At 33.0% G+C, this 16,699-nt stretch overlaps 3 protein-coding genes across 3 annotated transcripts; all 3 read left to right on the top strand.

Moving 5' to 3' along the window:
- Nucleotides 1-904: 904 nt before the first annotated feature.
- LOC130622673 (60S ribosomal protein L23-like) lies at nt 905-4,559 on the top strand. The gene is made up of 5 exons (XM_057438162.1): nt 905-1,060; nt 1,205-1,414; nt 3,383-3,454; nt 4,128-4,169; nt 4,452-4,559. The coding sequence occupies exons 1-5, from the start codon at nt 985-987 to the stop codon at nt 4,532-4,534; spliced, it is 483 nt and encodes a 160-aa protein (XP_057294145.1). The 5' UTR covers nt 905-984; the 3' UTR covers nt 4,535-4,559.
- A 1,409-nt stretch (nt 4,560-5,968) lies between these two features.
- LOC130622671 (carbohydrate deacetylase-like) lies at nt 5,969-8,877 on the top strand. The gene is made up of 3 exons (XM_057438160.1): nt 5,969-6,768; nt 7,124-7,401; nt 8,446-8,877. The coding sequence occupies exons 1-3, from the start codon at nt 6,451-6,453 to the stop codon at nt 8,753-8,755; spliced, it is 906 nt and encodes a 301-aa protein (XP_057294143.1). The 5' UTR covers nt 5,969-6,450; the 3' UTR covers nt 8,756-8,877.
- Nucleotides 8,878-9,198: 321 nt separating this feature from the next.
- Nucleotides 9,199-16,526, top strand: LOC130622674 (HIG1 domain family member 1A, mitochondrial-like). The gene is made up of 2 exons (XM_057438163.1): nt 9,199-9,402; nt 16,265-16,526. The coding sequence occupies exons 1-2, from the start codon at nt 9,279-9,281 to the stop codon at nt 16,438-16,440; spliced, it is 300 nt and encodes a 99-aa protein (XP_057294146.1). The 5' UTR covers nt 9,199-9,278; the 3' UTR covers nt 16,441-16,526.
- Nucleotides 16,527-16,699: the final 173 nt, after the last annotated feature.

Genomic DNA, 16,699 nt, shown 5'->3' with positions numbered 1-16,699 from the left:
GGAAGACTATCTCATTCTAGAAAATGAACGTACAATCATCATAGGGCTTTAGTAGCAAAAGAAAAATAGTAACGCGATAAACTATGGTTACACTTTCTTGAATAAAAATTTACAGTTATGAAGTTGACTTTCCAAAAAGCGTATAATTTGTTGCATAAGCAAAACTGAGATAAAGACGTTTTAAATAGCAAGCAGCAATTGATCGGCACTCTAATTAGTGGGCGCTTTAAGTAGCTGACAGTTTTTAGTTGCACGAAATTAACAAATGTTTCATCTTCTTTAACGAAAATCTTTATAAATTAATAGTTATATCGACTCGAACATCTCCTCTCCCCCTTAAATTAAACTGCATTGATCATGGGTTACATAGTTGGTACGCTAAAGCTTCTAGAGACCAGATTCTTGACAAATTAAAGCGGAAAAATGAGACGTCCCAAACACAACCTCGTTCCCAGGTCTCTCTTTCACTTTTTTATGGCTGACGGCGCTCAAGAAAGGCAAACGGCCTTCTTCAAAAATAACCACGAGAAATGGTTTTTTTCACCAGCTGCCGCCAGGGCTTCTTTCTTGAGCGCTGTTTTATGATCATTCTTAAGGAAAATGTTAAAAGCCTTACTTAACCTTGTATTATGTTGATGAATCAAAAGCACAGAGGGAGTGTAGAAGAATCTAGCCCTTCAAGAGTTCTTTTTGGCTTTATGAACGCTAGCGCAAAAAAGAAAATCAAAAAGTGAAAATTTGGTTTACAGGTGCAATATCGGGGGACGAGATTGCATCTGTGTAAAGCAAATTGTTTGATAGAATTCTTCTATATTCTCCTCACATAAACTTTTTCAGAAGAAGGGAATATAAAATTAACTTGAATTTTTTAAAAATACCTTCCTTCTAAAAGAGGGTCGCGCACAAATGGGTCTCTAAAATATTAGAATACTCAACTACAGAGAAATGCACCAAGCCTAATTTTTTATTCAATAAGTAAATTTAATGATATGGCGTCATAATATCCACTTTGTTTTGTCTTCATTCCTTTCGAAAACAGCCAAGATGTCGACCAAGAGAGGTAGCTCAAGATTTTACTATGTGGATAATTATCTCTATATATCTGAGTGATCTATAATGAAATCAGTGATGATTTTCGACATTTTAAATAACTGATGTATTACATAGTAATGAAACTGAAAGATTTATTTTGTACTTTTTCTAGCTGGAGGAAGAGTCGGCGGGAAATTCCGCATCTCCCTTGCCCTCCCTGTGGGTGCTGTTATGAACTGTGCTGATAATACTGGCGCAAAAAATCTTTTTATCATCGCTGTCAGTGGTATCAAAGGCAGGTTAAATCGTTTACCTTCTGCCACTAGTGGAGACATGTTTGTGGCATCAGTAAAAAAGGGAAAGCCAGAACTTAGAAAAAAAGGTACGTAGCTAGCTAGCTAGCAGAACTTGTAAACACACATTTGGTAGAGACTTTAGATGGCTTAATCTTGTTGACTTATTATCACATTTGCAAGTAATTATTTTCTAATTTAAAAACTTGATGTTCAACACGACAATTTTCAACATGCTCGTCGAAAACTATTTTGTTGTAATTTTTGTTTTTAGATTGAACCCAGTTTGTTGTCATTCCCACATGGGAAAAAAACGACCCTAAAAATTTTGCCACAAAATAAATTTAGAGAAAAAAAAAGAAAAAAAAATTATTACAAATAAGTTAAATTTGGTGAATAATTATAAGATTTCTACTTGTGCTATGGGTTTTTGCAAAAAGAATAAAAGGAGTAGTGCTAGAAAGCATTTTTTTTCAGACTTCCAACAGGTAAAAAACAAAAGTGCTTGCCAAAACAAACTGTAAATAACAAAATCTCTGTCTCTGTTGTATGCGGGTGTTTGCGGCTTATCGGCACCCTCTTGAAAAAACCCGCATAGTCCCGAACAATGCCCAAAAAAAAAAAAGATTCACCATAAATGACTCTCGAAGAATTATTTAAAAAAGTATAAAAATTAAAATGAACTAACTATATGGTAGCTAAGTTGTTAAAAGAACTGTTTTTTATGGTTTTTGATAAGATTTACTTGATAAATAACTTATATATAAACTTTATTACCTCTTTTCTCTTCAAGCACGTTCTTTGAACTGTCGTCCCCCATGTTTATGTTGCAAGGTTTGCATTTCGGTAATGTTCCAGGCGTGTTTGGGAAAGTGCGGGCGGTTTCGGTGGACAACCGTCAATTTAATTCGAAAAGTCACCTGAACTCCCCTTATATATGCGGGCGTTTGCGGCTTATCAGCACCCTCTTGTTGTCATTGCTGCGTATTACACTTTTGCAGACTTTTTTCACAAGGGAAAAAGCAAAACAAGTTGTTGCTCATCTTCAGTATTTGTTACAAATATTAGAAACAAAACGAAACAACCACATGGTATATATAAAATCACTTGTATATATAAAATCCTAGGTGGCGACTAAAGGCGGGTTTCCTTATTGTGGATCTGTTTTCCACAAAATCATTTTAATATTTTATTTCCAAAGAATTATTTTGACAAATGTAGTATTTTTTTTAGCAATTTTAATTTATTTTAGGCCTATTTATTGAGATAAAGTAGCTTTTAATTGGAATTCCTTGTATCATTGAGGCTGGCCATGCTTTAACTGACTACAAAAAAAAAAATATACTGAGTAAACTAGAAAATTCACAAAAATTAATCTCAGCCAAAATTATTTAACTTTAGGTATATAGATTCACTCAAATCAGATCAACACTTAACTGACAGATATTTTCTATTACATTACCAGATGTAATAGAAAATATCTGTCATAGGGAAAGCTTTAATGTGACTGTTTTCTGAACTTTTTTCAACTGTTACCTGAACTTTTAGTCTCCACAAATGATTGTCTTAAAAAAATTAAAATCCACCAATATGTAGTGACCATAAAGTAATAAGGGGCAGGGTGTCCTAAATAAGTGAAAAGGTCAGCATTTCACTGTGAAAACCATTTAATAACCTTTGGTGACAGGAAACGTTGTTTAAAGGGAGGGACAGATGAGAATTCATACTTTGAGAAAATTTGAAGTTATGAGCCCCTAGTCTTTTGTGTCCTAATAGCAAAGTCATTCTTCATTACTTATTCAGCCAAGTCACTTAATCAGCAGGTTAATGCTGATTTTTTATGAAGGTGAATAAAACAAAACATTCGGCAATAAAAACACATCATTTGAAACAAACTTTTATTGTAGAGTGTTAGATTTTGTCCTTTTATTCCGTGTTTTGTTTTACGATAACACAGATAAAACATTCTAAAAACCATCACCAACCCTCAACACTTTGTTAGGCATATGTGAACTTTTGATACATTTTGTATTGATTTCTTACTTTCTACTTGACAGTTATGCCTGGTGTAGTCATCAGACAAAGAAAACCATACCGTCGAAAGAATGGTGTTTTCATCTACTTTGAAGGTAAACTTTGTTTCCTGTTTGTGCAGTGTTTATTATAGGGTTATAGTACATCTGGTAAAATTGTCTGAAATTTGGGATTTTTCAAAAAATGTGTCTGAAAACTACAAAACTGTTGTTGATATAAATTTAACCTTTTTTTCTCTTTGTTTTCCATTAAATAGGCAGTTTTATTTTGGTATTCAATTAAAATTTTTATTTGTTCTTGTTATTTTTTTGTTATTACTTTTTATGAATTTTAGGTTATTATTTAAAGTTCTATGTGCATTATATATGGTTTTGTTTGGGAAAATTTTTGACTGGTTGTTTATAAGTGTGTCTTAAAAATGAGTAGATAAACTAAAAGGGAGTTGACTTCATGTAATGATAGATATGTATTTGGCAAAAAGAAAATGTTTTACTGGTTTTAAATTTTCACCTTTTTTCATCTATTATGCTACTTGTTATGCTATTTTTTATTATTGGCTGAAAAAATCATTTACGTTTTCACTCATAATTCTGGAAAAAAAGTATTTAAGGGTTCTGTCTTAAAATTTAACAATAAATTGTCTTTACCAACCCTGTATTAACAATGACTTCCCCGATAGATCTGAAGAGAGTTGAGGAAAAAGTAAATAATGCAATATTATAATAATTTATGTCGATAATTTACTATGATTTTGTCTGTCTCGTTTAGATAATGCTGGTGTTATTGTTAATAATAAAGGAGAAATGAAAGGTAAAGAAATTTATAGATTAACTTTTTCTCTGCAATTTTCAACAAGGCTTAATAGTCTTCTTATGGGGTCAGTTACATGTAGCAAAATTTGCTGTAATAATCATGAGTACTTTTGTTACACGTATTTTTAGCATTGTACAAATACTTCTTGTGTTATAAGTTTTGCTACGTTGTTTAATGCAGACAATGGTTTGGGTGTGATCCTTGGTTTTTTCTGCTTTTGTTCTCTTTTATTCCTTCCTCTTTTCTTTTTTCTTTTTAAAATATTGAGGTTTTTTTCAGGTTCCGCTATAACTGGTCCAGTCTCAAAAGAATGTGCAGAATTGTGGCCAAGGATCGCATCAAATGCTGGCAGTATACAGTAATACTGAAATAAATCCACACATTGAATACATTGTTTTCTCTTGATTTCGATTTCTGTTTTTTTTTTCTGTTTTTCTGAGTTCGTAATATTAACGAGACGAGGAGTTCAGAAATTATGTTTTGCTACGGTCTCTGATGGCCAACCGGGCCAGAAATCGCGAAAAGTTGTACCCCTTTTCGCGTGTGTAAAAGGATTAAATTGATTAAAATCAAACACCCTTAGCAGGCTCCAATTTTTGCATGCCTGATGTTAGAACATTGCGTTTTTATTTCAAAGATCCGCGAATAACGTTTTAGTGTTCCACAGGGCTTTTCCTGCTTAGCGGCCCGGGGAAAACTTTTAAAACTGTCGTTCATAGGGAACTTTAAACAACAAGGGTAACAAAGGAAACAACGGTGCGGAAAATTGTAAAACGGGAGAATTCTTTTCCACGAAAACTACCTCCATTTTTCCAAACTAAATGTAAAAGTAGTGATAGCTGTACTAATTTTCTTTCTGGCTACTCATATCCACCATCTCTAATCCTACACTAAAAACGAAAATTTTCGGACGGAAAAACTTTCGGATTTTTTTTCGTCCAAAATTTGTGTCTGCCGAAAGTTTTTTGATCTAAAATTTCGTTTTTTCTATTTTTTTTAAAAGAGGATAAATGCATAGAGATTATAGGGTAATCAGAAAATCAATAAAAACTGCAGTTTTCACATTTGGCTGAGGCTCTATAAAGTTGGATCCTGAAGAGCCTTTTTTAAACCTTGATTGATTGTATGACAATATAAATGCTTCTAGCCTTCTTTTTATGTCATTTCCCGTAATCATTACTTTTGAAATTTGGTTAAAATTCGTTCAAAAGACTTATCCATACATTTTTTGACTTCATAAATCTTGTCCGAAAAATTTTCCGCTGAAATAAAAAATTGTGTCCGAAAGTTTTTCCGCCGAAAATTATGTATGTTGATTTTTTGGATTTTTTTTCAGATTTCTTAAGGAAAAACTCTGTGCGCGTTTCGGATGTCCTCAAATTAAAAAAAAGATATTTTAATGGCAATAAAATATATGAATGATATTAATGTCGTTAGATTTTGGTGCGTACATATTAAACGAAGCGCAATTAAATACTGATTTAACACTTCAGGTGAATGTCCTAGAGGGGTTATTTGGGACTAGTCGGAAACCAATCTCCGATGGATGTTTATATATACCTGTTTTGGAAAATCTGATGGTTGTGCAAAATTTGTTTCGCTGTAAACATGACAGTAGAGTGTTCTTCATGAGAATATATAGTTTTGAATTTTCTAGTTTCAATTCGAAAACATAATGTCTTTTTTTAATTAACTTTTTATTCTGCTTGTTTTACGTGAGATTTTTCCTGAACTGACGCTGCACATTAATGTTTAAAGTACAACTTCATTCCCAGGTCCATATAACCTTTCTACGTCCCAATAAAAAGCTTGGTGTGTTCGGAAAGCGATGTATACTCAACCTTGTTACCGGTCCTAAAGGCAAAAATTCGCGGTCTAGATTTTGAAAATTTGAAATTTTGAAATATTCGTGGGCTGGGTGAAATAAACCGACTAAGTTCTCTGTTCCTAAATATATTCCTTCTCGTTCACGCCTTTCGTAGAAGAGACGTCGAACGACAGAGCAGTTGAAATCAATTTTACTTTTTTAAAGCAATTGACCAACCTCTATTCCAGGTTTTTTTCTTTTTGCCACTTATATCAAAAAGAGGAAAGAAAGCCCTAGGATCGAGGTTGGCAATTGACAAAAGGCGCTGGTTTGAAGACTTAAATTTGACTGCCTTTCTCGTTCACGTTAACTGTTGCCTCTTTTGTCCAGACAGCGAGTCGCAGGGAACAAGGTTGGTTTGTTTTTATATTTTATCTGAAATGGTAATTTTATTTTGGCAAATATGTTTAGATGAGTACGATAAATAGTTATTTGGGTTGCTTCAAGATAACTGCTGACGATTTTGGGTACTGTGACGAAAGAAATAGAGGTATATTAGACGCAGTCAAGGAAGGGGTAGTCAATAGCGTATCTGTGCTGATGAACGCTTCTGCAGTCGAGTCAATAAACAACAAAAACATCGCAGTTGGGTTACATTTGAACCTCACTGAAGGAAGGCCTGTTGCACAACCTTGTGATGTCGCGTCACTTTTAGACAAAGAAGGACATTTCTTTGATAAATTGTCCATTGCTGGTCATATCAAAGGAGGTCGGATTCTTCGTGTGCATGTAAGAACAGTTTGATTTTATAGTAAAACTTTTTTTTAAATCGTGGGCTTTTAAAGTGTGTACAATTGTTGTCCCTGGCACAATTGTATTTAGAGTTAGGCCAGAACTTTGTAGTTTGTTGGTTTCACGAACATACGAATAAAGTTCAAAATTCACTAAAAGTACACCTTTTTATCAAGAATTGGAAGTGTCCCTCTCTCTTGTTTTATGATTCCATTTGTTAACCCCCCCCCCCCCCCTCTCAGGTCTCTACAAAAATTTCGAATAGGTCAAATGAAGGTTTTAGTTTAATAGAATAATCAAGAATAAAATGATTTGTTTTTCCATTACAACTTTTGACACTATTTTGTTTCAGGTAGACATCGAAATTGAAAGTCAAATCAAAAAGTTTATGACCGTGTTTGGACATACTCCATTTTATATCGATGGACACCAACATGTTCATATACTACCTGTTATAATTGACGGCCTAATCAAACTAATGAAGAAGTATGAAATAAAAGAAACCAGGGTACCAGAAGAATTGAAGATAGCTGACTGTTATTGGATTGCACAACCGAGACTTGGTTTCTATCTCGATGTTTGCTGTAACGCAAGGGAAGCGAGAAAATGTTTCAATCGTCATAGTATTAGGTAATGCGCTGTCTTATCGACCTAAACTTTGCCGGCCCTGACTGGTGGCTTTGCGGTACAGTGTTTGCCTCCATTGTGAACGGTCTTGGATTTAAACCCCAGCCGAGTCATGCCAGGGACTATAAAATTTTGAACCAATCCTTTTTGCATAGTGATAACCATGAGAATAGGATTGATATCTTGGGTGGTTGTCTAGTGAAGCGGTTGTTGCTCAAATGAGAGGCTAAAATCCACTAGGAACACTTTTGCAGGAACCGAAGAGGTCATCCTGCTAGGTAAATCTGTAAATTATGGTGTTAGTTATGATATGAGTGACTGACAGGAAGATAATAAAAATAAAGGCCAACAAAAAGTTAAGGCTGACCAACATATTGACTTACAAATTTATCACGTACTTCTCAGTGGCACCAGCTGAGTTTTTTGGCCTTTTTCTAAATCAATAAACTTAAGAATAACCTGGCCAAGAGTGACAAAATACTTGAATGAGTGTTGAAAATTAGGGCGGACAGATTTTCGCCAACAATGTTTGAGTCGATAAGGTACTAATATTGTTTTATTTTTAATTTCTTGGTTAATTGCAATCCTATGCATCTTATGACATCGGGACGGTGTAACGAACATATTGTACGCATACCCTACTGGAGTAAGGTTCAGTTAAATGTTATCCCTTATCGAAAAAGAAACGATTTGTGACTTAGTTGTTGCCTAAAAAATGTATATAAAAATTGGTGTAAACAGCGCACATAGTGTGAGTGAAATGCAGTTGTGTTTATTTGTATGAAGAAGATTTCCCTAAATTCTATGTGGACGTTTTGGTCATTCATTTCCCAACTATAACTTTTATGTATCAAAATATTGAGTGGGCTATAGCCCCCTCTCTCTTGGCGTCACAGGGCCTGAAATATATCTGCGACACGGCTCTGTATTAGAGCCGTTCCGCCAGAATATCACAAGCGTAAAAAAAGCCCTGTGGACGAGGCTGTGTCGATCCAATTTAGGAAGAGACGGTTAATTTTACACAAGATTTTTTTCCCTTTTTTATAGTTTTCCGAACTACTTTATTGGTCTATCAACAATGTCTCAAGATATGAACGAAAAATATCTGTCTAAAGCTCTGAACATTATATCAGAAGATATTAGCAGAAATCGTGCAGAACAAAAATGTAGACTGGTTGAAATTATGACCCACCCAGGGTATCCTAACCAAAATGGCAAAGGAGGGTGTAGCGAGAAGGGACCTGATAGTTTCTCTTGTTCGCCTGATAGAAAATGTGAGCTGAATTTTTTAAAATCGCACATCATAAAAGATATTTTGAACGACTTTATCATGCAAACGTTTAAGGAGAAACGATGACATCGTATTGTCAGCAAAAAACCCTCGCGCGGTTAGCTTTTCGTAAAAAAAAAACAACAAATGTATTTGATTATTTATGTAAAAGGTCGTTAATATTTAAGAAACTGTAATCAAAAAATGCATTATCATTGTGTTTCCTTACGTCAAAGATGCAATTTATGTTACCCTTGCAAGCAGAATCTCACGTACGCATGGGCTACCTGGTTTTTATCGTCAAAAATATAATAGGAGAAGTTAAGTTAATAATCAGGAAAATTTTACCATCTGTTAGTTTTATTTCCTGTACACAAGATTTCATTTCATCGCTTGCTTGTGGTAAATACAAAATATAAACAAGAGTTAAGAATACACGCAACAACTTATCTGTATCCGACAACCTGGTAAGAACCAGGTAAGTCCGAAATGTTTTGCCGATCTTGCACATTTGTAAACAACCTTATTGGTCATTCTTTAAACGAACATGTCGAAAATATACAACTTGAATTTTTCCTACTTTAAAACATAATATTCTCAATCCTGAACAATGTCTTCAGTTAAAACTAATACAGCAGCTAAAAACCCAAATTATTGGGTTCCTGAACACGACGAAGTCACTGACCGTGAAAAGTTTATCAGTAAGGCTAAAAAGGACCCATTTGTTCCTATTGGTAAGAATTTTATTTGTTTCGTTCTTGGGAAATGTGGAAATGTTTGGAAATAAAGTAAGACTCACTAATTTCAAGGGGGGCTTTTTATCTAGCTAGCTATATATACACCCTCTTAATACACCTTTTCAAAATTAGTGCAACCATATTTGATTAATTGGTGCAAAGTTTGGACTTGAACCTGTTTTGCCCAGATTGCGAAAACGGCCTGTTTATAAACAGGACGCCAGGATTATGTACGCATACCCTGATTATGTTTTATGTTGTGCTGACTGGATTATAAACGCTGATATAGTGGTTGGCCAGGCAGGCTGTAATTAGCATTTTCTTTAACCTTTTGGAATGGCCAAAAAAAAATGTCTTGACCTAATTTTTCCCTGCAAGATTAAACATCATTGTGAGTATATTTCAACATAATATACTTTGAAGTAACTAAAGGGATCCCGAGGTACTTTTACAAGTTGGACTTACCTGAAAGGTTTTCATAAGAAATTCCCAATGACATATTCATTTTTTGTTAAAAGTTCATGTAGCCCCAGATATCGTTTTTTTGAATATTTGTTTTTCTTGTCACCTTGTCATTCCGATCTGACCTTCATACTGTTCAGACGTCTTTTTGCCGCGCAAAAAAAGGGCGTCGCCTGTGTCAAAAAACTCATTTTAACTTTAAAGAACTAAAGACTTGAATATGTCCACCAACACAAGCCCCATCAGTATCAACCTAAGGAGTAATGTAAGAGCCAAGACCACCAACACAACCAACAACAACACGAAAAGTGAAATGCTCCCGGAAGAATCCTCATCCAACTTGGCAATCACACAAGACTTCCTTATTGAGCAGATCTCTAACCGATCTATAATTGATTTCTAATATGGCGGCGAAGATGTGCTAAAATTAGTCTGATGCTCATGCAGTAATTTATGTGAGTTCTTTGGCTTCCCTCTCAAACGCGCAAACTAAGAATTAGTAAGTTTTTTTGTGGTATATGCAGTGAATTGATTAGGGCAAATTCTAACTGTATTTTTTGTGATTTTTGTAAACTTTGGGTTCACCCAAGTTGTAACTTGCTTAATTCTAATGACTTCAAAAAACTCACCAAGGATAACTCAGATGAGGCATGGTCGTGTTTAAAGTGTAATTCTGAAATTTTTCCATTCCAGAGTGACAATACACCTCTGTTTGAGGCACAAAAAAGTCAGATTTTTTCTGACGTTAACTCTCATATTGAAACCTCTTTTTCAAATAATGTTGATGATGAAGATGAACGGTTTACTAATTGTAAATATTATGAATATAACAGCTTTAACTCTACTCTTGAACAACTTTCTTCTTCGGACCTTACACCTAATTTTTCTTATTTTCATCTTAATACTTGTTCTCTTCCCAAGAATATTGATAATATCAACATTCTTCTGAACTCTCTCAATATTGACTTTGATGTGTTAGGCTTCAGTGAAACTAGACTTAGTAAGTACTCAATAACACCAATTTTAAAAGGTTATAGAGGATTTCATAACCTTTCAAGCAGCAATGCAGGAGGTACTTCCTTGTATATTTCTAATTCGCTAACAGTAGTGGTACGCTCAGACCTTTCAAATTTGCTCTTTCTTGAAAGTAAATTAGAATCAACTTTTGTAGAAATCTTAGATAACAATCGTAAAAATACCATTGTTGGGTGCATTTATAAACACCCTAATATGCCAATTCCTGAATTTATTAATTTGTATCTTAAACCCTTCTTTGAAGTAGCTATTAAGCAAAAACAAAAACTTATTTTAATGGGAGATTTTAATATTGATCTTCTAAAATGTGAAAGTAACCATCTAGTTGATGATTTCCTGGATGAACTTTATTCTAATTTTTTACAACCATCTATAACAATTCCAACCAGAATATCTAATACATCTAAAACTTTAATTGATAATATATTTACATCTAATCCATTTACAAAATATTTCTCAGGTAACATCATCACCTCAATTTCAGACCACCTTCCTCAATTTTTAATTTATTTTGACAATCGAGTTAAAGTCAAGGATAATTTAGACACCTATTACAAGGATTGGAAAAATTTAAACATTAATGCCGTAATAAATGACATAGAATCTATAGATTGGGATTCTACTTTGCTTTTAAATGAAAATAATGTAAATAACTCTTTTAACCTTTTTTTTAATCAATTAGACCAAATTGTAAGTAGACATACCCCTAATAAAAAACTATCAAAAAAACAATTAAGTAATAGAAATAAACCTTGGGTCACTAGAGCTATTCTAAAATCCATTAACATCCGCAATAATTACTATAAAAAGTTAATCAAAGCTAAAAACCAAGAAAAAAAATTATATTATCAAAACCAATATAAATTTTATAGAAATCGTATAGTTAATCTTATCAGGAACTCAAAATCAAACTATTATAAAGAATTTTTCTTAATCAACAAAAATAACAGTAGAAAAATTTGGAAAGGTATAAAGGATATTTTAAATAATAAAGATAACAACAGTAGATCTAGCACTTCTTCCTTAAAAATAAATGATAAAATAATCTCTGAAAAATTAACTGTAGCTAATGCTTTTAATGAACATTTTACTTCTGTTGCAGATAAAATTAGAAACCAAATTCCACATAACAATACACACTTTTCATCTTACCTAAAAAATAATAATAGTAACTCATTATTCTTTAACCCTGTAACAATAGAAGAAGTTTTAAAGATCATAAATAACCTTGATTTAACCAAAGCATCGGGCCCAAACAGTGTCCCTAATCTTATCTTAAAACAAGCCAACATAGCAATTTCTGCAATATTAACCAAACTTTTTAATCTTTCCCTACAACAAGGTGTATTCCCAAACATATTAAAGATGGTTAGTGTCATACCAATCTACAAGAATAAAGGGTCTCCTCTTGATCCAAATAATTATAGACCCATATCATTATTAAGCAATTTGGATAAGATCTTTGAAAAAATAATTAAAAACCGATTAATTTCTTTCCTAGATTCTAATAAAATTATAACCAATAAACAATTTGGATTTAGGACCAAACATTCAACCACCCATGTACTAATTAGTCTCACTGAAACTATTCGACAAAATTTAGATAATTGTAAGTTTGCATGTGGAATCTTCATAGACCTTCAAAAGGCCTTTGATACTGTATCACACGAAATTCTCCTTTCAAAGCTTGAACATTATGGAATTAGAGGTGTAACAAACTCCTGGTTTCGCTCCTATCTCAGCGATAGGGTACAATATGTCTCCCTAACTAACACCAAATCTAAAAAACTTTTTATTAAACATGGAGTTCCCCAAGGTTCCGTTCTTGGTCCTATTTTATTTTTACTTTATATTAATGATTTAATTAACTCAATAATTTTTTCAGAAATTTTTCATTTTGCAGATGACACTTGCATGTTATATGCTAACCATAATCTGAAAAAAATGCAGAAGCATTTAAATATAGATTTAAAATGTATATATAAATGGCTAACTGCAAATAAAATAGCATTAAATGTAGCAAAGACTGAAGTCATCCTATTTAGGCAAAGAAATAAAGCAGTCAACTATGATATAAGGCTGAAATTAAATGGAAAAAAACTTGAATTCTCATCTCATGTAAGATATCTAGGTATATTAATAGATGAATTTCTAGATTGGGATTTCCACATATCTTATATTGGCAATAAATTAAGAAAAACAAATGGAGCTCTTTGCAAACTAAGATATTATGTGCCTAAGGATATCCTACTTTCAATTTACCATGCATTATTTTCTTCTCATATTTCTTATAGTCCGCAAGTGTGGGGTCTCACTTCAAAGTCGTGTAGAATTTTTCGCTTACAAAAAGCTGCTCTCCGAATCATTACTTTTTCTAAATTTAACTCACCATCAAATCCTATTTTTCTTAATCTTAATATTCTTACTCTTTCAGATCTTAAAAAATTTCTCAACATTATTTTAACTTTTATATTATAAATCTGCATTCTCCAGGTAATATTTGTGATATTTTTAAATTGGTCTGCCATTCATCTAATCATTCAACAAGAAGTAAATCCATTAAACTTCTAGCTAGACCTTCTGTTAGGACTACCTCATTTGGTCTCAAATCTATACGTTACCAATCTATTATTAATTGGAACAATATCCAACAACACTTTCACCAATACGACCTAGCCTCTCTCACTCTAAAACAACTAAAAAAAATCTGCAAAACTTATCTTCTGGATTGCTATAACACTAATCTCTCCACTGCATAAAAAAGATTTTACTAAAAAATTTTTTTTTGTAGTGTCATACTGCTTATTGCAATCGTTTGATCTTATATAGGTGGCCATCACCTACATTAGTATTTATACTATCTGATGGTCTCCCCGTAGGTATTTATTTAATGTAAAATATACAGTTATCTCACACGAAATAAATACTACTACTACTACTTCCATCTTCTTGTTCTTTAAAAATTTCTCCGTAAGTGACACGTGACCCTATTACGTACTATTTCAGTAGCGCTCACAATTTATTGACTTTCACTCGCTAATTGACTTTCATAGCCAAAAACAATTAATATACTGTGGCAACAAAGTTAAAAAAATTCAACGTACTTTCCACATTAATCTCTGTACGAACGATTTGTTTTTTTTTAAAAAAATAATTCAACATGATATACTAGCCGTCTAAGCAACAAAACAAAATAATGTATTAGCAGCAGGTGTGTGCATGATTTCTTTTATTTCAAATTTAAAAGAATTTATTTCAACAAACAGGTTGTAAAAATTACTGATCTATAATCTGTCGACCTAGGTGGAGTATGATGCTCAAACTTATAGACAGAGGCAGTATGTTTCATGCTGTAAACCCGATATTCTCACCCAAAACATAATCTTATTTAAAAAAGTACAGGACATACACATTGTCTTTTACTTAAATTTGAGTAATAATATGCAAAACTACCAGGTACATAGCATGACCAAATCCTAAAAGCGGCAACACCTGGAACATGAAGTATATATAACATTCAACATTCACTACTGTGGTTTTGAACTTGTAAGCCATAATCCTTCACCTATTTATATAGAATTTAGTGATTACATGTGAAAGGAGGAATCTAACTTCATATATCATATAAGTTAAGGTATGCAATGATCTCATATTTTCCTAAAAATAGACAATCCAAAATGTATTTCACAAAGTTTGGAACTTTTCAACTTAAAAAAAAGCTGGAGCACTGGGTTGTTTGACACCATCAGTTTCTTTAATGCCTATTTATCGTTTTTTAAACTAACTAAGCTATGCAAGCCTTAAAAGCTTTAAAGATAGTGACTGGTTCTTTACTGATGTCGTCTTAGAGTTATATTTGTGTTTCTTTTTAAAACAAATAGTTCCTGATCCATGTCTCCTTGTGTATGATCGTCAAAGACCATGCAGTTTAGACTTTATCTGGATTTTATTATGTTTTTTCAGAGCTTAATTATGCGTTCATTACCCAAATTAAACTTTAATATCCTGCTAATTAAAGCATATAGGTTTTCCCTGGGGGCAAAGGTGGTTTTAGACTGTTTAAAGTTATTGGAGCTTCAAAGACTTCTGGAATTCCGTCTAGACAAGGCCTTAATGTTGGAAATACACCCAGGTAATGTCCTAAATATTCCATGTGATATGTTGTGATTTTGCGCTGCAAGACTTTGGACATGCATGCATGTATTATGGGTAATGCTAGCATGCGTTTTACAGGGTATGTTAATGACTTTCAAATCTAATCTAAACTGTGTTATTTCTAAACTCAAATTCTTCTGCATCAAGTCTGTCTTTACTACCTCCTGCCAAATCTTTTACGCTTGACCTATATTTATTGTAAAGTTTTTTTGCGAACAAAAAAAATCACTTTCGTTTTTTGAATATGTCCATATACCTCTTCAAACTCTTCAAACAAGCTCACCTATGTTTTTTCACATTCTTGTAACCTTACCTCATTCTTTACAACAGTTGTCATAAAATATCCAAAAGGTCCCTGGGAATGATGTTAACCTAACTGTACCAAGGTCTCCCGTGACCCCAATGGCTGCACCTTTCATACAGTCTGAATGTAAATCTACTATCCTTTTTGTCACTCAAAATAACTCCACATTTACTCGTACCCACCCTCAAAACTTAAAGATTTCATTGTTATAAAATCAGCCAACCTATATGTATTTTCAAAAAACACTTTATTTGAAAATAAAAATGCACGAAGCTTTTCGTAACAGTGTTACATTATCACTGATCGGAAATGTCTATATACATTTTCTATTAACTTTTTTCTATTAAATCTGCTGTACAGTTAGGGCGTTTATTTGGGACATTGCAATTATATAAAGAACGAATTTCAAGATTTTGTACTTTCTCAATTTTTTGTAGCTAACGTATCGTGAAATATCACCTTATTTGTTACTTTTACGCGTGTTAGTTTTTCTCACAGATAATAAAAATCAATTTCGCGCGTATTTTTCGCGCAATAGTAACAAGAGCGTGTTTCGCGCGTATTAGTTTTCGAGCAAGTTTAAAATTCCCCCGCAAATAGCAAGGAGAAAATTGTCAAGTGCTGGGTTTTACACAAAAAAAAGATGCGTTTCTTTTATATGCACTGTGTTTTTATATTTTCCCGCGTAGTAATTTCTGGACTAAATTTCGCGCAATAAACTTTTGCGTGAATACGCTATTTTTACTCTCAATAAGAACTTTTGTGTGTGACTGATATCATAAAAATTATATATAAGAATTATATATTTTAAAGAATTTTATGTTTTTAAAATGCAAAATGTCCCTTAATTTTTACTTACGTATTATTATTAAAAATTCTAATTTTTCAATTTCTTTAATTTAGGTTTTGTTGGTTTGCTCGGTGCACTTGGATATGGTGTATATGCATACAAAACGAGAGGTCCAGCTATGACCACCAGTCGTTATTTAATGAGGTTACGAGTCATCGCGCAAAGCATGGTGGTCGGATCTATAATACTCGGCGTAGGAATTACCCAACTTAATAAAGAGAAAAGGTGATACATATTGAAAGCCGTATACATGTAGATATATAATTTTTAGTGTACTTGTAAATTTTAGTCATTAATAAATAGAGCAATCGTTAATCGTTTACTTAAACTAAATTACGCTTGCACTAATTTCCCCGCATTCGTGTAAAACTACGCGAAATGTAGTAAAAGTTATGCGCAAGTAAAAGTTATGCGCAAAAATTTATACGCGCGAAACAACGAATATTTACGTCAAGTTGTTTTTTTACCGTTTTTTTCACTTTGTTGTG

The sequence above is a fragment of the Hydractinia symbiolongicarpus genome, chromosome 12, assembly GCF_029227915.1.
Source record: "Hydractinia symbiolongicarpus strain clone_291-10 chromosome 12, HSymV2.1, whole genome shotgun sequence".
Lineage (NCBI taxonomy): Eukaryota > Metazoa > Cnidaria > Hydrozoa > Anthoathecata > Hydractiniidae > Hydractinia > Hydractinia symbiolongicarpus.
Note: the sequence above shows the minus strand (reverse complement) of the source record. Positions and strands in the feature narration are given on the sequence as shown.